We start from the raw sequence: 25,979 nt of genomic DNA on the forward strand, positions 1-25,979 counted from the left end.
CATCGACTGAGATGTGCGTTCGTTGGATCCACTAGTCCAGCTGAGCTGATGGTAGCTAGACGGCGTTCTAAGCCACATGGGTCTGAATGGCTCCACATTACGAGATGTCGCCGCCATAATGTTGTGAAATGGTTGCTCACTCTTCTAGAATATGTGTCGGAATCTGTTGCTCCATATAGTCTGTGACAAGGAGAGTTTTGGCATATAAAGACTTCATACTTACTATCTTGTGGTAAACAAATTGTTCTGATGAAAATTTTCTCGTCTACCAGCAGTAAAATCCTATTTCTCTTCTGTAATGGAGAAAACGAAAATTGAAAGTTATGTAATACGTTTTCATACTTGCAGCAATAGAGGACAATACTCTTGCGTTTCGTTTAATACCAGGTTTTTAACTTCTTTATATCGTCATGGACCTTCATGTGTGTTTTTCCAATCTTTGTTATCGAGGAAAAAGAATGAGAGAATTAAGTAAAGACTAAAGTCTTGAACAGATTCGTCATTCTTCCTCAACTGTTGCAGTCGTAGGGCATTACGTCACAGATCTTGCTTCGAAACTCGGCATTTGGACATTTTTATCTATAACGAATTTTCAGATTGCCAAGGCACGGTTCATTTCATTTTTTTATCAGTGTCGTTTTCAACATTTCATTTTAACACGGTTGGCTTAATGTCAATCGTGCCGTGTGAGACACAATACAGTCACATGTAGAACGGAGATGGCACACTGAAGCAATGTCGGAAAAACGTAATGAACCTAAATACAGCCTCACGTCCTATATGTGCTTAACGTCTAAAATACACAGCCAAAGAAATGAAATTCTATTTTCTTAAGTTGAAAGAAAATTATTTTTTTAAGTCGTTGAAAACACCTTTTTATTATCTTAGTTCACAGTAAGTTATAGTATCTTTCCATTTCTGTGGAAGCCGGTTCCATACGTTAATTGTGTATAGTTTGCTCTCGAACTGCGGTATGCAGACTAAAAGTGCCACACTCTAATTGACGTTCGTTTTCTGTTGTCACAGCTTATAATTTGTGCAGCCTTTTTGCAATTTCTGATATACTGAAAGTGGAATGGTGTCTCCATTCTTCCTGAAGCGTAGAGAATAGCGCTTACAGGGCGTCTTGGGGTATTTATCTGACGACCAATATGAGTTCTCATTCGTTACAAATATGTTAAACAAAGCCGGGGTCAGGACTTTGAGCTACCCCTGCTGGAAAATTTACGCGACTTTGAACCACCTTAAAATAGTCTGTGCTTTCTGGACAAGTGGTATGCTTATATAGACAAGATGCCATCGAAAGTTATTTACACGGCACAGGAAGCATACTGGGTCCTAAATGTTTCCATGAACATCTGAGCTCATTTTTCAGTGAACACATACCAGATGAATGCGCTCCAGACTATTGCTTAGTCTCTATGGGTTGTCAGAAATTCGACAGGACCATGAACATACCTGTGTGCATCATGCACCATGGCTCATTATTCCGTGGAACCTACTCCTATAGGTCCACAAAACGATGACATTGTCTGCAACATTATAGACGACATTTTCTTCCGTGGTTAGCAGTTGCTGGGAGAGGCTGGCCTAAAAACGGAACGCTGTATTGTTGCGTCACTGATCTCCGTTACTGAGCTTCATCACAAACCTTCTGTAACAGCCGATAAAGAAGTGAGCATTATTTAACCTTTTTATCAGGCTTTACCTAGGGTACTAAACACCCTGCTTTAATGGGGAGTACACATGCTCTTTATCAAGAATGCTTCGTTTACATGCAGAGAAAAGCCAGAATGGTAGAGGCCCTTGGATATTCTGGTCTGCAGATTGTCGCTGTTGTCAAACCTGTGACATGCCCCGCTTCATTTCTAGCGAAAACGTAAAGCTATAAACACAATCCCCCCCATGAACCATGGACCTTGCCGTTGGTGGGGAGGCTTGCGTGCCTCAGCGATACAGATGGCCGTACCGTAGGTACAACCACAACGGAGTGGTATCTGCTGAGAGGCCAGACAAACATGTGGTTCCTGAAGAGGGGCAGCAGCCTTTTCAGTAGTTGCAGGGGCAACAGTCTGGATGATTGACTGATCTGGCCTTGTAACATTAACCAAAACGGCCTTGCTGTGCTGGTACTGCGAACGGCTGAAAGCAAGGGGAAACTACAGCCGTAATTTTTCCCGAGGGCATGCAGCTTTACTGTATGATTAAATGATGATAGCGTCCTCTTGGGTAAAATATTCCGGAGGTAAAATAGTCCCCCAATCGGATCTCCGGGCGGGGACTACTCAAGAGGACGTCGTTATCAGGAGAAAGAAAACTGGCATTCTACGGATCGGAGCGTGGAATGTCAGATCCCTTAATTGGGCAGGTAGGTTAGAAAATTTAAAAAGGGAAATGGATAGGTTAAAGTTAGATATAGTGGGAATTAGTGAAGTTCGGTGGCAGGAGGAACAAGACTTTTGGTCTGGTGATTACAGGGTTATAAATACAAAATCAAATAGGGGTAATGCAGGAGTAGGTTTAATAATGAATAAAAAAATACGAGTACGGGTAAGCTACTACAAACAGCACAGTGAACGCATTATTGTGGCCAAGATAGACACAAAGCCCATGCCTACTACAGTAGTACAAGTTTATATGCCAACTAGCTCGGCAGATGATGAAGAAATTGATGAAATGTATGACGAGATAAAAGAAATTATTCAGGTAGTGAAGGGAGACAAAAATTTAATAGTCATGGGTGACTGGAATTCGTCAGTAGGAAAAGGGAGAGAAGGAAACATAGTAGGTGAATATGGATTGGGGGGAAAAAATGAAAGAGGAAGCCGCCTTGTAGAGTTTTGCACAGAGCATAACTTAATCATAGCTAACACTTGGTTCAAGAATCATAAAAGAAGGTTGTATACCTGGAAGAATCCTGGAGGTACTAAAGGGTATCAGATAGATTACATACTGGTAAGACAGAGATTTAGGAACCAGGTTTTAAATTGTAAAACATTTCCAGGGGCAGATGTGGATTCTGACCACAATCTATTGGTTATGAACTGCAGATTGAAACTGAAGAAACTGCAAAAAGGTGGGAATTTAAGGAGATTGGACCTGGATAAACTGAAAGAACCAGAGGCTGTAGAGAGTTTGAGGGAGAGCATAAGGGAACAATTGACAGGAATGGGGGAAAGAAATACAGTAGAGGAAGAATGGGTAGCTCTGAGGGATGAAGTAGTGAAGGCAGCAGAGGATCAAGTAGGTAAAAAGACGAGGGCTAATAGAAATCCTTGGGTAACAGAAGAAATATTGAATGTAATTGATGAAAGGAGTAAATATAAAAATGCAGTAAATGAAGCAGGCAAAGAGGAATACAAACTTCTCAAAAATGAGATCGACAGGAAGTGCAAAATGGCTAAGCAGGGATGGCCAGAGGACAAATGTAAGGATGTAGAGGCTTGTCTCACTAGGGGTAAGATAGATACTGCCTATAGGAAAATTAAAGAGACCTTTGGAGATAAGAGAACCACTTGTATGAATATCAAGAACTCAGATGGCAACCCAGTTCTAAGCAAAGAAGGGAAAGCAGAAAGGTGGAAGGAGTATATAGAGGGTTTAAACAAGGGCGATGTACTTGAGGACAATATTATGGAAATGGAAGAGGATGTAGATGAAGATGAAATGTGAGATAAGATACTGCGTGAAGAGTTTGACAGAGCACTGAAAGACCTGAGTCGAAACAAGGCCCCGGGAGTAGACAACATTCCATTAGAACTACTGATGGCCTTGAGAGAGCCAGTCATGACAAAACTCTACCATCTGGTGAGCGAGATGTATGAGACAGAATATAATAATTCCAATCACAAAGAAAGCAGGTGTTGACAGGTGTGAAAATTACCGAACTATCATTTTAATAAGTCACAGCTGCAAAATACTAACGCGAATTCTTTGCAGACGAATGGAAAAATTGGTAGAAGCGGACCTGGGGGAAGATCAGTTGGGATTCCGTAGAAATGTTGGAACACGTGAGGCAATACTAACCTTACGACTTATCTTAGAAGAAAGATTAAGAAAAGGCAAACCTACGTTTCTAGCATTTGTATACTTAGAGAAAGCTTTTGACAACGTTAACTGGAATACTCTCTTTCAAATTCTGAAGGTGGCAGGGGTAAAATACAGGGAGCGAAAGGAATTTACAATTTGTACAGAAACCAGATGGCAGTCATAAGAGTCGAGGGACATGGAAGGGAAGCAGTGGTTGGGAAAGGAGTGAGACAGGGTTGTAGCCTCTCCCCGATGTTATTCAATTTGTATATTGAGCAAGCAGTAAAGGAAACAATAGAAAAATTCGGAGTAGGTATTAAAATTCATGGAGAAGAAGTAAAAACTTTGAGGTTCGCCGATGACATTGTAATTCCGTCAGAGACAGCAAAGGACTTGGAAGAGCAGTTGAACGGAACGGACAGTGTCTTGAAAGAAGGGTATAAGATGAACATAAACAAAAGCAAAACGAGGATAATGGAATGTAGTCAAATTAAATCGGGTGATGCTGAGGGGATTAGATTAGGAAATGAGACACTTCAAGTAGTAAAGGAGTTTTGCTATTTGAGAGCAAAATAACTGATGATGGTCGAAGTAGAGAGGATATAAAATGTAGACTGGCAATGGCAAGGAAAGCGTTTCTGAAGAAGAGAAATTTGTTAACATCGAGTATAGATTTAAGTGTCAGGAAGTCGTTTCTGAAAGTATTTGTATGGAGTGTAGCCATGTATGGAAGTGAAACATGGACGATAACCAGTTTGGACAAGGAGAGAATAGAAGCTTTCGAAATGTGGTGCTACAGAAGAATGGTGAAGATAAGGTGGGTAGATCACTTAACTAATGAGGAGGTATTGAATAGAATTGGGGAGAAGAGAAGTTTGTGGCACAACTTGACAGTTGGTAGGACATGTTTTGAGGCATCAAGGGATCACAAATTTAGCATTGGAGGGCAGCGTGGAGGGTAAAAATCGTAGAGGGAGACCAAGATATGAATACACTAAGCAGATTCAGAAGGATGTATGTTGCAGTGGATACTGGGAGATGAAGAAGCTTGCACAGGATAGAGTAGCATGGAGAGCTGCATCAAACCAGTCTCAGGACTGAAGACCACAACAACAACAACATAAACACAAACTTTGAGTTTGAATTCTGCAATTATGAAAACTTTGGGAACAGAAAGACGATACACTGGAAATAATATAAATCAAGCAGCGAATGGTTTAGTGACTGTAATTAAATTAACCTCAACTAACTTCGCTGTATAAGCAGCAATGTGCTCACATTCCGATATGTCACTGTAATACCTCCACGAAGAGTTACAAAAAAAGTAAAAAAAGAAATCTTAATAAATTATGGCAAACCAGACAACAAAACTATGGTGGGGAATCTTACTGGGAAAGAAGGACGTACATTAAACAACGATTCTTCAGAGGAAAACGTCATATATGGTACCAGCAGTGAAAGATACAGTAAGTTAGCAGAAGTTGCTTAGGAGAACAATATGCTTATCCTTAACTTTATATGTACCAAAAGAAACTAAAAGTAAATTACAAAAGTCTATACAGTAGTAAAGGATAGAATGCTTCTAAGCTTCTTTTCAACTATAAGTGGTCAGAGTTTCGAAATATGTAACGTAATAGTATACAGCCTACACAAAAAACCTAAAAAATTCTCCCCGAACAGGTCACGAAGGCCCAGTGGTACCGATCGGCCGCCGTGTCATCCTCAGCTCACAGGCGTCACTGGATGGGGATACGGTGTGCTGACCACATGCGAGGCATGTGGTCAGCACACCGCTCTCCTGCCCTTGTGTCAGTCTACGAGACCTGAGCCGCTACTTCTCAGTCAAGTAGCTCCTCAGTTTGCCTCACAAGGGCTGAGTGCAGCCCGCTTGCCGACAGCGCTGGGTCGACCGGATGGTCTTTTTGCCTGATGAAACCAGTAATATAGACCAAACGGGAAACTCGACCCTAATTGAGGAGTCTCCATCTCAATACCGACTACTTGGTTGCTTTAGCAGAGGGCCGAATCCTAAAAAAACAGAGTGTACAATAAGTGGACGACTGCCTTCTACGTAACGAGAGGAAGTCATTATTGACGTACCATTCTGCAACGTTTACAGTGGACTAAAATAGTCACGTGTGCAAACAGTAGCAAGTACTAAACGCCACGTGCGTGCGAGAGCTGTGTTAAGTCCGACGGCACGGGCGTCCCGGAGTGTTAGGCTTGTCAGATAGGGCGAGGTTATTTATGAGCGCTGTCTGCCGTTTCAGCAGAAGGCGCCAACTCGCGCGTCTCGGAGTACCGCGCGAAGAGCAGGGCGGCAGCGGTCGTGCAGCCATGGTGTCGGAAAAGCCGGTCGCGGGCGTCGCCACGCAGTTCCTGGGCGCTTTCGTTGGTGAGTCCAGCCCGACAGCCCTTAACTTCGGCGATCTGACGGGCAAGACAGCCATCTATGCTTAGAACTGGGTTTCCATCTCAGCTCTTGATGTTCATACAAGTGGTTCTCTTATCTCCAAAGGTCTCTTTAATTTTCCTGTAGGCAGTATCTATCTTACCCCTAGTGAGATAAGGCTCTACATCCTTACATTTGTCCTCTAGCCATTACTGCTTAGCCATTTTGCACTTCTTGTCGATCTCATTTTTGAGACGTTTGTATTCCTTTTTGCCTGATGAAACCAGTAATATAGACCAAACGAGAAACTCGACCCTAACTGAGGAGTCTCCATCTCAATACCGACTACTTGGTTGCTTTAGCAGAGGGCCGAATCCTAAAAAAACAGTGTGTACAATAAGTGGACGACTGCCTTCTACGTAACGAGAGGAAGTCATTATTGACGTACCATTCTGCAACGTTTACAGTAGACTAAAATAGTCACGTGTGCAAACAGTAGCAAGTACTAAACGCCACGTGCGTGCTAGAGCTGTGTTAAGTCCGACGGCACGGGCGTCCCGGAGTGTTAGGCTTGTCAGATAGGGCGAGGTTATTTATGAGCGCAGTCTGCCGTTTCAGCAGAAGGCGCCAACTCGCGCGTCTCGGAGTACCGCGCGAAGAGCAGGGCGGCAGCGGTCGTGCAGCCATGGCGTCGGAAAAGCCGGTCGCGGGCGTCGCCACGCAGTTCCTGGGCGCTTTCGTTGGTGAGTCCAGCCCGACAGCCCTTAACTTCGGCGATCTGACGGGCAAGACAGCCATCTTTGCTTAGAACTGGGTTTCCATCTCAGCTCTTGATGTTCATACAAGTGGTTCTCTTATCTCCAAAGGTCTCTTTAATTTTCCTGTAGGCAGTATCTATCTTACCCATAGTGAGATAAGGCTCTACATCCTTACATTTGTCCTCTAGCCATCCCTGCTTAGCCATTTTGCGCTTGTCAGATAGGGCGAGGTTATTTATGAGCGCAGTCTGCCGTTTCAGCAGAAGGCGCCAACTCGCGCGTCTCGGAGTACCGCGCGAAGAGCAGGGCGGCAGCGGTCGTGCAGCCATGGCGTCGGAAAAGCCGGTCGCGGGCGTCGCCACGCAGTTCCTGGGCGCTTTCGTTGGTGAGTCCAGCCCGACAGCCCTTAACTTCGGCGATCTGACGGGCAAGACAGCCATCTTTGCTTAGAACTGGGTTTCCATCTCAGCTCTTGATGTTCATACAAGTGGTTCTCTTATCTCCAAAGGTCTCTTTAATTTTCCTGTAGGCAGTATCTATCTTACCCCTAGTGAGATAAGGCTCTACATCCTTACATTTGTCCTCTAGCCATCCCTGCTTAGCCATTTTGCGCTTCTTGTCGATCTCATTTTTGAGACGTTTGTATTCCTTTTTGCCTGATGAAACCAGTAATATAGACCAAACGAGAAACTCGACCCTAACTGAGGAGTCTCCATCTCAATACCGACTACTTGGTTGCTTTAGCAGAGGGCCGAATCCTAAAAAAACAGAGCGTACAATAAGTGGACGACTGCCTTCTACGTAACGAGAGGAAGTCATTGTTGACGTACCATTCTGCAACGTTTACAGTAGACTAAAATAGTCACGTGTGCAAACAGTAGCAAGTACTAAACGCCACGTGCGTGCTAGAGCTGTGTTAAGTCCGACGGCACGGGCGTCCCGGAGTGTTAGGCTTGTCAGATAGGGCGAGGTTATTTATGAGCGCTGTCTGCCGTTTCAGCAGAAGGCGCCAACTCGCGCGTCTCGGAGTACCGCGAGAAGAGCAGGGCGGCAGCGGTCGTGCACCCATGGCGTCGGAAAAGCCGGTCGCGGGCGTCGCCACGCAGTTCCTGGGCGCTTTCGTTGGTGAGTCTGGCCACTGGCGCAATATCGACCTTTCACGAAAGGACCTAACTGATCTTCTCTTTCAGAGGTACAGGAATTTCTCTTCGCAAGTCGCGTCATGTTAGCTAAGTCTCGAGCTCTCGAACGCATTCAACATCTTCCTTGTCAGGAGCTGACTGCCAGGGCCGATGCGTATCTCTGGCACAGTTCAGTACTGGGTGGTGGGTGACGTCATCCGAGCATGCGCAAATGTGAGGAATAATCAGTGAAGATAGCACAGCCTTTCCATATGCAAGAAAATTCGAAGCAGAAGGAGAAAGAGATTTGCTCCATCCCCATTCCTAGCCCCCAACCACAACCACTACTTCTATCTGAATTCATGTTTCTAATTTTGAATGATCGGTTTCTTGCACCCAGCCCCAGGGAGTGCTAAATTTATGGTCAGTTTGTGTTAAGTTTACTAGGACGGATTCGAATTATTTCGTATGCTTCTTTTCGTACTGTCTCTGATTAATGTTAAACGTGAGATCACTTCTTAGCATGTTCAGAGATGATATAACGTCATGTCATAAGGCTATGGTACGCCTCCACTGATAGAATGTTTGCCTATCGACACCGCGGACAGAAACGATAAACATCGAACGCGCGATTCCAAATAGACCACATGACTGCGACTGTGGTGGCGGGAGTTATGAGCAGTGTTTATAGTGGTCACTACAGCAACGACAAAAGGAGAACGGTGACTAAAATACTTGTAATTACAAAGGAAATGTCTTACCTCTCTCGTCATCGACGTTGTCGTCATGAATACGTCCATTTAATGTGTATGGTACGGGAAGAGTTCCCTTACTATCATAATTTTGGTAAACTCTGTCTATGTCACGCAAAAATCTGGGTAAAGTGTAGGGCGACCAACTTTTCTTAACGAAAATAAGGGAGATTATGATATCCTCGACAAAAAATAAGGGAGATTTATAGCACGGCAAAAGTTCGCCAAAAACCAAAGCAGTGTTTGTAAAAGTAGACCATTTATTTACACATCACAATTACTTATACATATTTTGCAACAGATTTTGCCTCAGTCAGTAATTTTACATCATTTTTAGCAAATTCAAAGAATTCTCTACACGAATAGGGAAAATTCATGGCAACTTGTAGTTCAGATTTGATTAAGTTTGTGCTACTTCTGTTCCTTACATCAGTCCACTTATTATTCATAAGAGAAAATACTCTCTCAGTGTGAGCATTACTTCCTGGTATACTCATAAGAAAGCAATCCAGCATACCCAAGTTTCCAAAATTAACATTATTTGATTTCAAAGTTGTAAAAATCTGTATCCAATTCTGGATAACATTACCATCTAAAGAGACAGCTCATTTAATTGCATCATTAGAACTACAAAACTCCTCATATAATTCATCTTCATTAATACAATGCAGCTTAAGATATTCTACAACTTCATGCATGTCATTGAATGTCATGTTCCCTTTTTAGACATAGTGCGATTAAACTCTTTAAACTGTTATCAAATTTACTACCTAAGTAAGAATATAAACAATCATAGAATTCAATGAAGTTGTTCTCACTACTAGATTTCAAATTTAAATCAAGAACAGAGGCTAATAATTTATGAGTACCACTACCAAAAAACCTATCTTCCTTTCTCTCTCTAATTTTACTAATTAGTAAGTTTACAGCTTCGTGAGATTCCATAATATTAAGGTTGGAATTCTCCAAATACTTTGCTTTTTGAATGAAAACATTTCCAATATTCACAAAAAAAAAAATCAGTTGTCTCTGCTGTCTACGAACGAATCCTGACAGTGCGTGCAAAATTTAAATGATAGAAAAATATATTTACCTACCGGTACGTGATAAGAAAAATAAAGTTAAAAAAGGGAGATAAACGGTCACTGAGCCTGAAAATACGGGAGCCGGGAGATTATGAAAAAATGTCTCTAAATACGGGAGATCCCGGGAAATACGGGAGAGTTGGTCACCCTAGTAAAGTGTCACATGCGTCAACTTTTCCTTGCAACCGTAAGTTATGGAAATGCGGATACTGCAACAAGTGGAGTTGGTATTTCTCCTGAAAGCCCTTCTCTTGTAGTGGATGATTTCATTGATTTGCACAGCCTCTCGACGTTCTGCGTGTTTACATTGGGATCAGCCAAAGTCATGAACTCTACACAATAGTTCACGAACTCGTGGTTGAATTCTTCTGCTTTTAATGTTTTGTAGGATTGAATGCAGTCTCTAATCACTTTGCTACGGGGCAGTATAAAGTGCTTTATCAAACCGACTAAAGTTACCTTGTCTCCGGAGAACACTCTTACCAAAAAGTACTTACAAGCTGTCATTCTATGGCACCGAATATCAACATATGTTCGGTTTCATTCTTCAAAGGTCGTCCTCTCTGGTTTTTTCTTCTTACTATGAGCTATTTGCCCTCTTCAACTACTCTTTTTGGTCCACCGATCGGTACACTGTCGTTCGTCACTATTACATAACATCTCTGCAAAACCCGAAATAGCTGCACACGGTATGGGTAGATAAGTACTTTCTGATTCTGTTGCTCGCAGGATGTACTCTCTAATCCAGCAAGCTGCAAAAATTATACTGGTCTGGATCGATGATTCTGAACAGTCAAACCATGAATTTATCCTGATGGTCGTTCTATTACCACAACTTCCACAATGAAATTCTAAAGGATTTCACTATCACAATTCTTCTTACAAACTTTTATGGATTTCGCCCCACTGCAATCTACACATTCTCTCCTTTCGTCATCCGGCATTAGTCCATATCTCCGACAAAAATGGTTCAAATGGCCCTGGGCACTATGGAACTTAACTTCTGAGGTCATCAGTCCCCTAGAACCACGAACTACTTAAACCTAATTAACCTAATGACATCACACACACCCATGCCCGAGGCAGGATTCTAACCTGCGACCACAGCGGTCACGCGGCTCCAGACTGTAGCGCCTAGAACCGTACAGCCACTCTGGCCGGCTATCTCCGACAGAAATTCAAACTATTCCCTACGTTACATAAGCATGGAATTATATTCTTCCACGTCAGGCAATCGGCCCAAGAACCGTCTACGACATCAGACATCCCAAATCACTACCAACATAGATCGCTTAGGTTTTCGCTGCAAATCACAAATCATAGCAACTCACAAATAATTTGTCATAAATCCCGCCACCACAGTTGTGTGATCGAATCAGAACCACACGTTCAATATCTGTCGTTTGCAGCCTATAGTTTCGATAGGCAAACATTCTTGGAAGTTATCGATTTATCTTTTCCGAACTTGATATTACGCTTAGCTCGTACAGCGCTCGGACAGACCACAGATTTTCTGTTCCATAACCACATTGCATATTGTAAAAGCCAGGTACCTCAAATGCACTTTTCTTGATGCAATAATTTACCAACAGTCGTATGTATTGTAGAAATTTATTTAACGAACTTCTTATGTGCTACCAGTTTCGGCATTACATTGATGCCATCTTCAGGCCCCACACAAAACGAGCTGTTGCATAGTGATTTGATTCATGGATCCAGTTATATGGCTTGTTTCGTTTATAGCGATTTTACGAATATGACGTGTGGGGCCTGAAGATGTCATTAATGTGATGTCGAAACTGGTAGCACGTATCAACAAAGATCAAATGCACTTGTTCGCTGCACGAAGAATAGCTTTAGATAGCCAGATTTACCTAGTCTAATATGTTGTTTTAGGCTCTTCCACAGAAAACGAAGAACGTCGTTGGATTATCTTTTTCGTTGGCTGAATATGTTTTGGCTTTTGTTTATCAAGAAACCTAGATATAACAGGGGTGTCCGGACATTTGCCACACCGGACATTTGCCACGCCGGACATTTGCCACGGTTTTACCTGCTCCGAAGGGTTCGGTCCCTTGTCTCCCCTCCCCCTCCTCTTCCTCCTCCTCTTCCTGCTCACCCGCCCGCCCAGTTTGCTTTCGAAGTTCCTAACGTGACCATCAGTATGGAAGTTATTACAAAGAACAAGGGCGGGCCTCATGCTCATTAGAAAGGTTACTCGTATCTTAAACAGAGGGAATCTAAAGAAGGTGTTGTTACATGGATGTGCTTACGCCGAAAAGCGGATCATTGCAAGGGAAAGCTGCTTTCGAGGAACGGAGAAGTGTTGAGCGTATTGGAACATCTCTGTGGACCACCTGACGATGCAGCTCTGAAAGTGGAAAGAACGAAGAGAAGGTCTCGAGACAGTTATCGGAGATATACGCGGATGAAATGGGAAATGTACATAATAAAGTTTATGACTTTGTTACAGTGATGCCTAATTCAGAATCTATGAAGGGAACCACGCGTCGTCGATAGAGTCAAGAGTGGGGGAACCAACAAGAGCCTAAGAACTCTTAAGAAATTGATCTTCATGATGATCTATTAATAATGGGAGATGGCAGTAGTTTTCTTCTGGAAGACGATGGATTAGAGGTGAGAATAATGATTTTTAGTGGAAGCAAAGGAAAAGAATGTTTAAAAACATGTTCCCATTTTTTATGGATGGAACATTTAAGAGATGCAGCAAGCAGTTTCCACAGATCTACACCATACACGTAGACTTAGGAGGCCCGATTAAAGAAACAGACATTCTTCCTACTGTATTTGCACTGCTCCCTAATAAGAAGAAAGACACATATGTTCGTCTGTTTCGTCTGATAAAACAGGCAGCCTCTGAGTGGTGTCCTAAACAAGTAAAGATAGACTTTGAGGCAGCTGCGATATCGGCCATTCGTCAAGTTTTTCCCATAACTGAAATAAATGGATTCTGTTTCCATATGAAGAAGAGTTTATGGAGAAGAACTCGAGTTCTCGGCCTAACTGAGGAGTACCGCTAGAACGAGGATTTAAAACTTCACGTCAGCATGTGTGCAGCGCTGGCAGTTGTAAAACTGGAGGACGTAAGCAATGGATGGATTGAGACTCATGCAGAAGCTCCTGATAACGGAAGGTTCTCTCAATTTTTTGACTACTTTGTGGATAACTGGATAGAGAATGAGGATATCGCAATAGAAATGTGGGACTGTTACGGAAGAAGGCACCGAAGGACGAATGCTGTTGAAGGGTGGCACAACAAATTAAATAGTATTATTGGAAACCCTCACCCTAAAATCAACTATTTGGTGGAGTGCTTGAAAAAGGAAGCACAGCTCACAAACTGTATGTACATGAAATTGGAAATGAATCTTGAAGGTAAGAAGAGGAAGAAGTAGTACTTGAAGCTGGACGACAGGATAGAGAGAATCATAAAGAATTATGAAGAGACAGCCAACATTAGGTCTTGCTTGAAAGCCATTGCCCATATTCAGAAACCGGACTAAAATACGTTAAAAATAATGTATTAAAAACTATGAATACCACCGAGTCCTCGCAGGTTACTGACATAAAATTATTAAAATATTGAAGCAGCATTATCGGAGCTAATATTAAGTTGTAATTGTAAATACAGTGCACATTAGTTCAGCGTGTTTAGGCTGATTTTACACACGCCAGAATGGTAGATGGTCATTTATCATTTTCACGCTCCAAAGCCTGTGCAAAGTGTGATGCGAATCAGCCTTTAATCTAAAAATTAAAAAGTGTTTCAAGCCTCACAAAAGTATCCCTGTTGTTGTCACGTTAAGATAACTTTTTTCTGCCTTCCAATATTATGGCCATACTATTAAATAATTGTGAGTTCTAAAATAATTTTCTGAAGCTTCAGAATCGCAACTATCACCTAAAATATCATGGTTTGTTAAACTGATAGTATACGCTTTCGTAAAAGATAATGGGAACTGAACCCTTGAATTGCACCTAAAATTGACATCCCAAAACTGATCTGATGCTAAGGTAGACATTTTGGCACCTCAAATATTTTTTATTTAAGTTTAACTGCAAACATTTATAGTAGATGTAAATCTACTTAAGTACATTTAGATATACTCCTTTAAAAATTAAAATTTCTTACTAAATTATTGATTATCTTTAAACAGGTCAGCAAAAGCAAGGAACTTACTACTGAAAATTAATTGTTACTAAAGGACATCAGAACAAATGTATTAGACCTACTTTTCTTACGCATTACAGACTTTTTGAAAAGATATTTGATCATTTCCTGTCCGCAACTCGTGGTCGCGCGGTAGCGTTCTCGCTTCCCACGCCCGGGTTCCCGGATTCGATTCCCGGCGGGGTCAGGGATTTTCTCTGCCTCGTGATGACTGGGTGTTGTGTGCTGTCCTTTGGTTAGTTAGGTTTAAGTAGTTTTAAGTTCTAGGGGACTGATGACCATAGATGTTAAGTCCCATAGCACTCAGAGCCATTTTTGATCATTTCCTCTGTCACTGACAGTGTAATTTCAGTTGCTTTGCAACACCAGGGATATCTACTTCTAAATTATGTTTGCAGCTGTTCTCATTTCGAATTCTGGAATATTTACTTCGTCTTCTTTGGTGGAGGAATTTCGGAAAATGCATTTACTAACTCCACTTTAGTGGCACTGTCATCAGTAACATTACCGTCGCTGTCGCGCAGTAAAGGTACTTTTTGAGCCTTTCCACTGGTTTACTTAACATGGGACCAGTATCGCTTTGGATTTTCCGCCACATTTCTATAGCGAGTTTCGTTGTGGAAACTGTTAAATGCATCTCGCATTGAAATCCGCACCAAACTTCGAGCCTCAGTAAAACTTCACCAATCTTGGAGATTTTGCTTTCGTCTAAATTATACGTGCCTTTTGCGGTGCTCCTGCAACAGCTTTCTGTCGTGTTTTGTGTACCATGGGGGATCAGTTTCGTCTCTTATTAATTAATTTGGTATGAATACCTCGAGTGCTGTTGATACTATTTCTTTGAACTTAAGCCACATATAGTCTCCATTTACATAGTTTTGAAGGATTGGAGACTATCTCTTAGAAAGACGTCACCTGAATTTTTAGCTGCTTTTATAAATAGATATATTTCGCGTTTAGTTTTGGTGAATTTCTTTGTTACGGAAATGAGCCTCTCTACGACTGCGTGTTCACTAATCCCTGTATCTGTCATGATGCTCAGGATTATTTGTGGCTAAGAGGTCAAGTGTGTTTTCGTAACCATTTACAATTTGAATGGCCTCATCAACTAATTGTTAAAAATAATTTTTAAAAAAGCATTTAGAACAATTACGGAAGTTATTTTCTATTTACAATAGGATATGAAAATGTATTTTTGTCAACATGGGGAAGGTAGATTGAAGTAACTGCCAACTACACTCCTGGAAATTGAAATTAGAACACCGTGAATTCATTGTCCCAGGAAGGGGAAACTTTATTGACACATTCCTGGGGTCAGATACATGATCACACTGACAGAACCACAGGCACATAGACACAGGCAACAGAGCATGCACAATGTCGGCACTAGTACAGTGTATATCCACCTTTCGCAGCAATGCAGGCTGCTGTTCTCCCATGGAGACGATCGTAGAGATGCTGGATGTAGTCCTGTGGAACGGCTTGCCATGCCATTTCCACCTGGCGCCTCAGTTGGACCAGCGTTCGTGCTGGACGTGCAGACCGCGTGAGACGACGCTTCATCCAGTCCCAAACATGCTCAATGGGGGACAGATCCGGAGATCTTCCTGGCCAGGGTAGTTGACTTACACCTTCTAGAGCACGTTGGGTGGCACGGGATACATGCGGACGTGCATTGTCCTGTTGGAACAGCAAGTTCCCTTGCCGGTCTAGGAATGGTAGAACGATGGGTTCGATGACGGTTTGGATGTACCGTGCACTATTCAGTGTCCCCTCGACGATCACCAGTGGTGTACGGCCAGTGTAGGAGATCGCTCCCCACACCATGATGCCGGGTGTTGGCCCTGTGTGCCTCGGTCGTATGCAGTCCTGATTGTGGCGCTCACCTGCACGGCGCCAAACACGCATACGACCATCATTGGCACCAAGGCAGAAGCGACTCTCATCGCTGAAGACGACACGTCTCCATTCGTCCCTCCATTCACGCCTGTCGCGACACCACTGGAGGCGGGCTGCACGATGTTGGGGCGTGAGCGGAAGACGGCCTAACGGTGTGCGGGACCGTAGCCCAGCTTCATGGAGACGGTTGCGAATGGTCCTCGCCGATACCCCAGGAGCAACAGTGTCCCTAATTTGCTGGGAAGTGGCGGTGCGGTCCCCTACGGCACTGCGTAGGATCCTATGGTCTTGGCGTGCATCCGTGCGTCGCTGCGGTCCGGTCCCAGGTCGACGGACACGTGCACCTTCCGCCGACCACTGGCGACAACATCGATGTACTGTGGAGACCTCACGCCCCACGTGTTGAGCAATTCGGCGGTACGTCCACCCGGCCTCCCGCATGCCCACTATACGCCCTCGCTCAAAGTCCGTCAACTGCACATACGGTTCACGTCCACGCTGTCGCGGCATGCTACCAGTGTTAAAGACTGCGATGGAGCTCCGTATGCCACGGCAAACTGGCTGACACTGACGGCGGCGGTGCACAAATTCTGCGCAGCTAGCGCCATTCGACGGCCAACACCGCGGTTCCTGGTGTGTCCGCTGTGCCGTGCGTGTGATCATTGCTTGTACAGCCCTCTCGCAGTGTCCGGAGCAAGTATGGTGGGTCTGACACACCGGTGTCAATGTGTTCTTTTTTCCATTTCCAGGAGTGTATAATTGTATGAGTAGGGTACCTATTTGTGATGAGACTCAAGTTTTCTTTTCTTTGAACTGTTCAGCAACTGTTTCATCTGAGACAGGGGTCGGTAAAAGGAGCCAGTTATTAATTTATTCCGGTTGTCCAGCATAACCTCTGCCCATACTAAGTCACAGAAACTATCTGCTTCAAAGTCGATAGTGAGCTCACATTATTTTTCCTTAAGTTGTCCTTCTTGTTTCTGTTGTAGCGCAGATAATTACAATTACGGCTTTTCCCTCGAGAACCTAAGATGCTTTCTCTGTGACCCTGTAAATACCAGAGCTAAACAATGTAGAACAACAATGTACGTTACAAGCGTAGCATTCTGTATTAGTTCATTTTCTTATTCATAACTTTTTAAAATTGTAAGTCGACTTTAGATGACATGTCAATCATAGATGTTCTTATCTCTATTTAGTGAACCTGTTTTCAGTTGTTTTGAACATTGTCCCACTACATTTTATTAACTAATGTTTTTAGAGAGTAAATTAATATGGAGTATGTCCTTCTTCTTTTCAAACATTCACAAACCCATTTATTCTTTCCCTAGTGTCTTTTGGGTATGCAGTTGTAGTAATTAAAATAGGCACAAATGCAGTGATAAAAAAGAAATGGTTAGCGTACATTTGCATTCTCGTTTCATCGTTCCTTTCTTGTTGCTCCCATGCCGATGGACTGTTTCTATCGCAATCAGTAAGCGTGAAAGGAAGCTACCGTACAGACAGAGGAATCTATATTTATACTTGGCAGAACTAATAACATGCTGACATAATCGTCGGTATTGCTTTCGTTTCCCAAAAGTTATAAATATTTCGATTTCGGAAAAGAAGCTCTGTATTTGGCCAAGATGTCGAAGAAAAAGGTCCCTTACGTACTGGTTGTATCGAGTAAGATGTGGAGACGGCGGTTTGAAAGCGGACGGAGGTAGTGCGGGGAAGGGCGTCCCTTACCTGAGGGATCGCTACTCAAGCTACCTGGCGAAGGCAAGCTAACTGGGGAAGGGGCAAGTGTGGCAAATGTCCGGTGTGGCAAATGTCCGGCATTCATAACAGGGACGCTGAATAAGTAATGCAACACATTTTTTTCTGAAACCAGGGTGGTCTTATTCAGGACTCCAATTCATAGTATTATTCCCCATTCTTTTGGCTGTAAATATCTGTTTTTCCGCATAGCCTCCGTTCAATACGACGGCCTCACACCACCTTACTGGGCGGGCCTGTATGGCGTCGACGTTAAAGCTGACGTCTTGCTGTTATCAATAACCTCCCCACCATCCACCAACAGCTTCCCGCGGAGTGTATCCTTCAATGGACCTGGAAGATGGAAGTCGGAAGCAGCGATATCCAGGCAGTATGTTGGATGAAGAAAAACGGTCCAGTGAAGTTTTCTGAGCTCCTACCGGTTGCGCAAACATGACTGAAGCCTTGCGTTTTCATGGAGAAGAAGAAGTTCGTTTGTATTTTTGTGGTGACGAACACGATGAAGCAGTTTCTTCAATTTCTTAATTGTAGCATTTTACACCTCAGAATTGATCATTGCAGCGTGAGGGAGGACATCGAACAGAATAACCCCTTCAGAGTCCCAGAAAACCGTCGCCATAAATTCACCGGCTGAGGTATAACGTTTTGTTTCCGGTTGGATGTTATGAACCCATGTTTCATCGCCTGTGAAATTGTTTGACATAAAACTAACGATCAGCTTCGAAGGCGCGAGTATTTCCGCACACATTGTCGTTCGTGCCTCTTTATGGTCTTAGGCTAGGCTGCGAGAAACTCTGAACAACCCAGCTGGCGGACGAATAAGTCATCGCTACCAACAGTGAACAGCGAGGCGTGTGCCTGTGATCCGCCCATCACCTCGAAAGAGAGTCTCCGCACGATCCAGGAGTCACAGCTGTGTGCCGGCATCCGACACGAGGGGGATCGGATGGGTTGCGTGACCTTGTTGCGATGATTACAGACGCCTCTCCCAACGACTCACCGTGCTATTGTTCACTGCTAGATCTCCGTAGATATTCTGTAAGCACCCATTAATTCCTGTGATACTGCGCATTTCCACCAAAAGAAACTGAATGAGAGCTTTCTGCTTGGAACGCACCTCAATTACAGACTGTCGCGTCTGTAGTTTCCGGTAAGCGGATCAGGGTGGGAGCTAGACGCTAAATTCAGTAAATGAGGTGGTTCGTCCAACTCGAAGTCCTGGTGCGGCAAAACAAGCTGGAAATTCTTTGCACATAAGGGAACTCGGTGGGATAAAGGACGTATACTTCTGATGAAATAACTGAGATGAAACTCGAGGTAGTATAAGACCACTGTCGAACCCTACGAGACACCAACACATTGAATGTAAGTTGGGCTGTCCTGCATGTACCCTGTGCAGCTAAGTGCCACGAGAAACGAAGTCCCGTCCCGAGGGCAGAGTAACTCAGGTCCAGCGTCTGAGGTAATTGTCGAAGGAATCTTCCAGCAGCACCAGCAGCCCTGCTTGTATAGGCCCGTCTGATGCAATCCCCGTCGATCACACGCGTCTCCCGTGTCCTTCCGTCCTTCCAGAACATTCTGTCGTAGCTGGTCATGTAGCTCCATGTAGCTCCAGCTCCAGGTCATGTAGCTGCCTTGCCACAAAAACACAACCTCTACTGCTTCCCAGCGCCCTGGCTGACGTTACGTTGCTTTCCTACATGTACGTCTTATGCAATCTTATGCATTTCTACTCACATCCGCGACCCATTCGCGACAAGACGACATTTCGAAGGCTATGTATAGCGCCACCACCTATCGGAGCTTCATGAAACTATAGGGGCTGAAGTATTTTTCTGTCGGAACTAGCCGAGGAAAAATATGTTGCATTACTTATCGAACGCCCCTCAGAATCTGATTTTTCCGAAAATAGGAGGCGTGTTTTTTAAGTAAGTACCGTTTTGAAATTAAAAAAAGACTTGCTAAGATATTTCAATAATTTTATTTTTACATGAAAGCCTGTACCTTAATCTACCTTTCTTCATAATTTCCGTCAATATTGAGGCACTTGTCATAACGTTGTACCAGTTTTTGAATACCCTCCTCATAGAAATCTGCCGCCTGACTTGTTAACCACAGCATCACCACTGTTTTGACTTCGTCATCGTCTTGAAGACGCTGACCGCCCAGGTGTTTCTTCAATTGCAGATACAGATGGTAGTAATTGGGCACAGGATCGGGGCTGTGCGGAGGATGATCTAGAGTTTCCCATCGAAAAGATGTGATGAGATCTTGGGTCTGATTCGCCACATGCGGACGGGCATTGTCTTGCAGCAAAACGATGCCCTTGCTCAACTTCCATGCACTATTGCTTAGATTCTGGTGTGACGTGGGTCACCCATGTTTCATCGCCCGTAACAATTTGGCTTAAGAAATCATCACCGTCGTTGTGGTACCGCTCAAGGAAAGTCAATGCACTGTCTAAACGTCTGGTTTTGTGCACATCCGTCAACATTTTCGGTACCCAACGTGCGCACAATTTTCGGTAACTCAAGTGCTCGGTCACAATGCCATACAAAACATTACGAGAAACATTAGGAAAGTCATCCCGCAAGGAGGGAATCGTAAAGCGTCTGTTTTCTCTCAACTTATTGTTCACTTCCTGCACCAAACATTCAATAACGACCGAAGGACGCCCAATCCGTGGTTCATCATGCACATTTGCGCGACCATCTTTAAATGCTCTCACCCACTTTATTACCATTACATCACCGACAATGTTTTCTCCGTAAACTTCACAGATCTCACAATGAATATCGAGTGCTTTTACGCCTTTAGCACTAAGAAATCTTGTAACAGCCCGTACTTCACAGTCGGCGGGACTCACAATTATCGGAGGCATCTTAATCACTCAGTACACAGCGTAAGCAAGGAAGAATCGGACTGTAATGGCGTCAGTGCGTAGATTAAGGTGCAGGCTTTCATGTGAAAATAAAATTATTGAGATATCTTAGCAAGTATTTTTTTTTAAATTTCAAAACAGTACTTACTTAAAAAACACGCCTCGTGCGTATGTCGCGGAAGGCATCAAGCGTGAAGGGATGTAAACGAGCCTAAATAATGTTTACGTTGACCACAGTTGTCATGATGACTTGGACTACTACCAGAGGTCTCAGGTCAGGCGAAGGACCTCGCTAGCAAATTCTGGCCCCGCCAGCCTCCGTCCCTGGCGTGGTGCATGTTTCAAGCCGTCATACACCTGGATGACGTCGTATCGGGATAACACAATCGACCTTTCGTGACATGAACCGTGTTTCATCTGCTGAGGAGACCCGTGTCAATCTGCCGTGCATAGTGTGCTACTCGTGATTTCACTGTCCCTTAACCATTTCCGTTGATGGTCACGTCAATACCACGCGAACAGCTTCGCCGAGTTGCTCGTTCCCACCCGCCGGGTCAAAACAAACCTACGTTTCGTCAGAGTCGCTTATGTCAGTGGATCTCCGAATTTTCGGCCCGTGCAGTCGTTAGAATGGTTCCCCAATTGTCTATGCTTCGCTTGCTTATCACGACACTTGCCAAAACGCCATCTGTTGGTATTCAATCTCGTGAATCAATGGTCCTCAGCGTATAACTGTAGTGAGTGTCGATAGCGAGTCGCCTCATCTACCTTTTTTATGTGCAATGTTATATATGTTTAACAACGGGCAATTGCTAGTCTTTACACCATCTGCAAGTCTTCCTGATATCTGTTACTATGATTTGGAGATGTATCTTTCCCAAATGTGTCTACACCATCTACAATCATAATCACAGTTTCCAATGTTATCCATCAGCTCTGTACTTCTTGAACGTAGCTTAAAACGCCGCGAGTTTCAATAAACAATCCAGCTGAATATCTGACGCTGTCATGTTACACTTTTGGTGTTTTAGGAGACTTCGCTGTCTTTACAGCACCATTTTCTGGTTCCGTTAAATAGCTTTTATCACAGAATCTGTTGTATGGAAACACACAGAATAGCTTCGGTAGTACATATTATTCTACGGGCCACCAAACGCAGTATCGCAATTCGAGTGTTCTGTGTAAATGGTGTCATTCTTGAAGTTAAGAACTTTAATGGGCTGTATTTCTCCAAGACATATGCAAACCGCTGACAGCTTACGGTCTTAAATCTTTAGATGCTTAAATCTTGACAGCTTGTTCTCTACCATTTGCAGCCGATCCATAACAGCGTAGAGTTTCGGGATTCAAATATCAGGCGCTATGAAGTCCTGTGAGCGTAAAACTTTTTTTTCAGATTTTTTGTGAATTTAAGTAGCTTTATAAGGAACCGTTTAACATCATTTAAACATGAATACCTTGTAACACGTTTCCAGATGATATGATTGCAGGAGCAATAATTTCACAGAACTGTGTCACTGTTTCTTGGAGATCCTCTCAGATACTAAGGCAAGCTTTGAGTTCATTTTTTTTCCTTTCAGAGAAAGAAACAGGCTGACGTTTTTATTCAGTTGATACCAAAGTTATTTTCAGTTGGTAATCTTATACATCAGATTGTCAGTGAACTTCATTTTTGTGTAATTCGTCATCAGGTGTGTGCTGCTACTAAACTTTTAACCACTTTTTCGTGACTTTTCTATTGACAGTGATGGTGGTTTCATAGAGACGTATCGTGCTTTATTAAAAGAACAGTCACCAGAGATGGCTATTAAATTCCTAACTCAAATGTATGATGAACAGCATCATAAAGGGCCAATTAAGGCTTCCAATTCAGAGCTTGTGGTGTACACGTGTACTTGTGTATTTTTATCCATTAAAGAAAAAACAATTACCCAGACTGGAATCTACAGGATGGCAAGAATAAAGCTGGCAGGTAAACTACGCATAAGACAGTAATATCATCATTCACGAATGGGTACAAAAAATAAAAAAGAAACGTATTGAGACGTCCAATCACCACTTCACTCAGAAACTTTTCAGAACTGAACACACCCAGGTTGATAGGGAAGCCTTAACTCATGCAGCACAGATAATTTGTAAGGATGACCTACTGGCAAAAGACCTGTTAAATTTCACAAGGACAGCCAAATGAAGTTACATTTCTGTGTGACTTTTCTATAGGTCACGTTTGACTTGAGCTACTTTTTTTCGGTATACAGACTCGATTTAGATAATTTTCTAATGCTCTCTATGTCGTTTAGGTTGCCTAGTGAAGGATACAAGTTTTGGTTCAGCCAACCTGTAGATTAGTTTTAGATTCTTAGTTTGACCGCACTGTAGATTAGTTTAGACATTACGGTACAGTTTGTTATTGTCTCCGCTTCGCCTATCACATGTGTGTTAAAAGTCTCTGCTCTTTCTTTATAGCTAACCTCATATCGCTGAACACTGGTTACGTCGTCGGGTGGTCGGCTGTGGCTATCCCTGTTCTGGAGAACAACGGGACAGCCAACGATACCGCTCCGCTGGATCGGCCGCTGAATAAAGACGAATCATCATGGGTGGCGACGGTCCTCTTCATTGCTTGGATCGTGGGCCCTGCAGCTTGCAGCTTCATAAGCCAGCGCTGGGGTTACAAGGTCGCCGGTTATCTGGTGGGTACCATTTCGGCCATGGCCGGAGTGATCATCATGCTGGCGCCATCACTGGCCACCATGCTGGTGGGACGAGTCTTGACTGGATTTGCTGCCGGCTGTACACCTGTGGTCACCACGACATACATAACCGAGGCGGCACAGGAACATATACGGGGCGCTGTCGGAACTTTCTTTGGGCTCCTCTTCAATGGTGGTATTCTGATCGCTTACCTCATGGGCGCCGTAGCCTCGTACCAAATCGTTTGTGCTATGGCCGTCATCTTGCCAATTGTGTACCTACTGGGGTTCTTTTTCCTGCCCGAATCACCACAGTATCTGCTGTCCAAGGGTAGAGACGGCGACGCTGTCAAGTCCTTGAGATGGTTCCGCGCTGCCGGCCACAACGTCAGTCAGGAGCTGGAACAGCTGCGGTCGAATCTCGACAGTGGGGCGTCGGAAAACGGGGGGAGAGGGCTTTCGGTGGTCCAGTTCTTCAAGGACAGGACGTGCCGCCTCGGCTTCATTACCGTCGTCATGATCATCCTCAACCAGCAGTTCGCTGGGGTTACGATAGCTCTGAACTACTTAGTGCAGATGTTCTCCGCAACCGGCAACAGTTCGACAGCGGCCTGGTCAGCCGTAGTGGTTGGCGCCCTGCAGTTTCTGGCGACCTTCGTATCCTCCGCTCTGGTGGACCGGGCTGGGCGTCGCCCACTCCTGATGGCCACCAACGGCGGGATGGCCGCCTGCCTGCTCGCCCTGGGCGGCTACTCCTTCGCCCAGGACCGCGGATCGGACGTGGCTTCTATCTGGTGGCTGCCTGTGGCCGCCATGTCGCTGCTGCTCTTTCTCAACGCCATAGGCGTCGGCCCGCTGTTCTTCGTGATCGTCAACGAGCTGTTCGCTCCAGAGGCCGCACCGGTTGGCGTCTCCATCGGCCTCGGTTGCCAGATGCTGGTCGCCACCTTCGTCATGAAGTCGTATGTCATACTCGTCGACTGGTTGCAGCTCTACGGCTGCTACTGGTTCTTCAGCACTTGTTGTCTCCTCAGTAACGTGTACATATTCTTTTTCCTACCGGAGACAAAGAATCGTCCCATCAGTGAAATTCTTCGAGATCTAAGGAGAGAGCGGAGAAGTAAGAATGAAGGCGCGGAAAAGTACGATCAGGTGTCTACGAAGGAGAGTCATAACCAAGTTGCATAGTAGTGTACAACATCTACAAAGTATCAGAGCAAAACCAGTGATTTGCCCGATAGTGATTTAACTTGAAGGGCATGGCTGAATTCAGGTTCCTAGATCATTCCTTTGTATTTTTGTTAGTTTTATTTTTCTTATTTGTGCAGAGGGTAAATGAAGTCACTTCTGGCACAACTAAATTGTGCATACTGTGTGAAATGATTCTGTTCCAAAAGTCAAAGTCACGTAAGTATTGGGCGCTATTTAGAGTATAAGTAATTGCAAAGGAATATTTTAACTCTGTGGCTTTAGGGCTTTTCTTCTATCGACAGTTAAATTTACAGTTATGTAACGATTTAAGAACCGTTTCGAAAGGTCTAAACTCAAAACCGAAAACTTCGAAATACCAGGTGATCAAAAAGTCAGTATAAATTTGAAAACTGAATAAATCACGGAATAATGTAGATAGAGAGGTACAAATTGACACACATGCTTGGAATGACATGGGGTTTTATTAGAACCAAAAAAATACAAACGTTCAAAAAATGTCCGACAGATGACGCTTCATTTGATCAGAATAGCAATAATTAGCATAACAAAGTAAGACAAAGCAAAGATGATATTCTTTACAGGAAATTCTCAATATGTCCAACATCATTCCTCAACAATAGCTGTAGTCGAGCAATAATGTTGTGAACAGCACTGTAAAGCATGTCCACAGTTATGGTGAGGCATTGGCGTCGGATGTTGTCTTTCAGCATCCCTAGAGATGTCGGTCGATCACGATACACTTGCGACTTCAGGTAACCCCCAAGCCAATAATCGCACGGACTGAGGTCTGGGGACCTGGGAGGCCAAGCATGACGAAAGTGGCGGCTGAGCACACGATCATCCGAAGACCAGTATCAGTTGCAAAGCGATTTAGAAAAGATTGCTGTATTGTGTAGCAGGTGGCTGTTGACGCTAAATAACGAAAAGTGTGAGGTGATCCACATGAGTTCCAAAAGAAATCCGTTGGAATTCGATTACTCGATAAATAGTACAATCCTCAAGGCTGTCAATTCAACTAAGTACCTGGGTGTTAAAATTACGAACAACTTCAGTTGGAAAGACCACATAGATAATATTGTGGGGAAGGCGATCCAAAGATTGCGTTTCATTGGCAGGACACTTAGAAGATGCAACAAGTCCACTAAAGAGACAGCTTACACTACACTCGTTCGACCTCTGTTAGAATATTGCTGCGCGGTGTGGG

General features: G+C 43.8%; 2 protein-coding genes across 2 annotated transcripts in view; both read left to right on the forward strand.

The window, feature by feature from the left end:
• The window catches only part of LOC124803395 (facilitated trehalose transporter Tret1-like), a 35,292-nt gene extending 28,803 nt beyond the window's left edge, over positions 1-6,489 (forward strand). Inside the window, exon 2 of the mRNA XM_047264579.1 lies at positions 6,300-6,489. Coding sequence (XP_047120535.1) covers positions 6,300-6,489 — 190 coding nt within the window. The remainder of the gene's footprint in view (positions 1-6,299) is intronic.
• A 1,757-nt stretch (positions 6,490-8,246) lies between these two features.
• Positions 8,247-25,093, forward strand: LOC124803396 (facilitated trehalose transporter Tret1-like). Its single transcript, XM_047264580.1, has 2 exons — positions 8,247-8,304; positions 23,337-25,093. Exons 1-2 carry the CDS (start codon positions 8,247-8,249, stop codon positions 24,749-24,751), a joined length of 1,473 nt encoding a protein of 490 aa, XP_047120536.1. The 3' UTR covers positions 24,752-25,093.
• Positions 25,094-25,979: the final 886 nt, after the last annotated feature.

This window comes from Schistocerca piceifrons, chromosome 6, assembly GCF_021461385.2.
Source record: "Schistocerca piceifrons isolate TAMUIC-IGC-003096 chromosome 6, iqSchPice1.1, whole genome shotgun sequence".
Lineage (NCBI taxonomy): Eukaryota > Metazoa > Arthropoda > Insecta > Orthoptera > Acrididae > Schistocerca > Schistocerca piceifrons.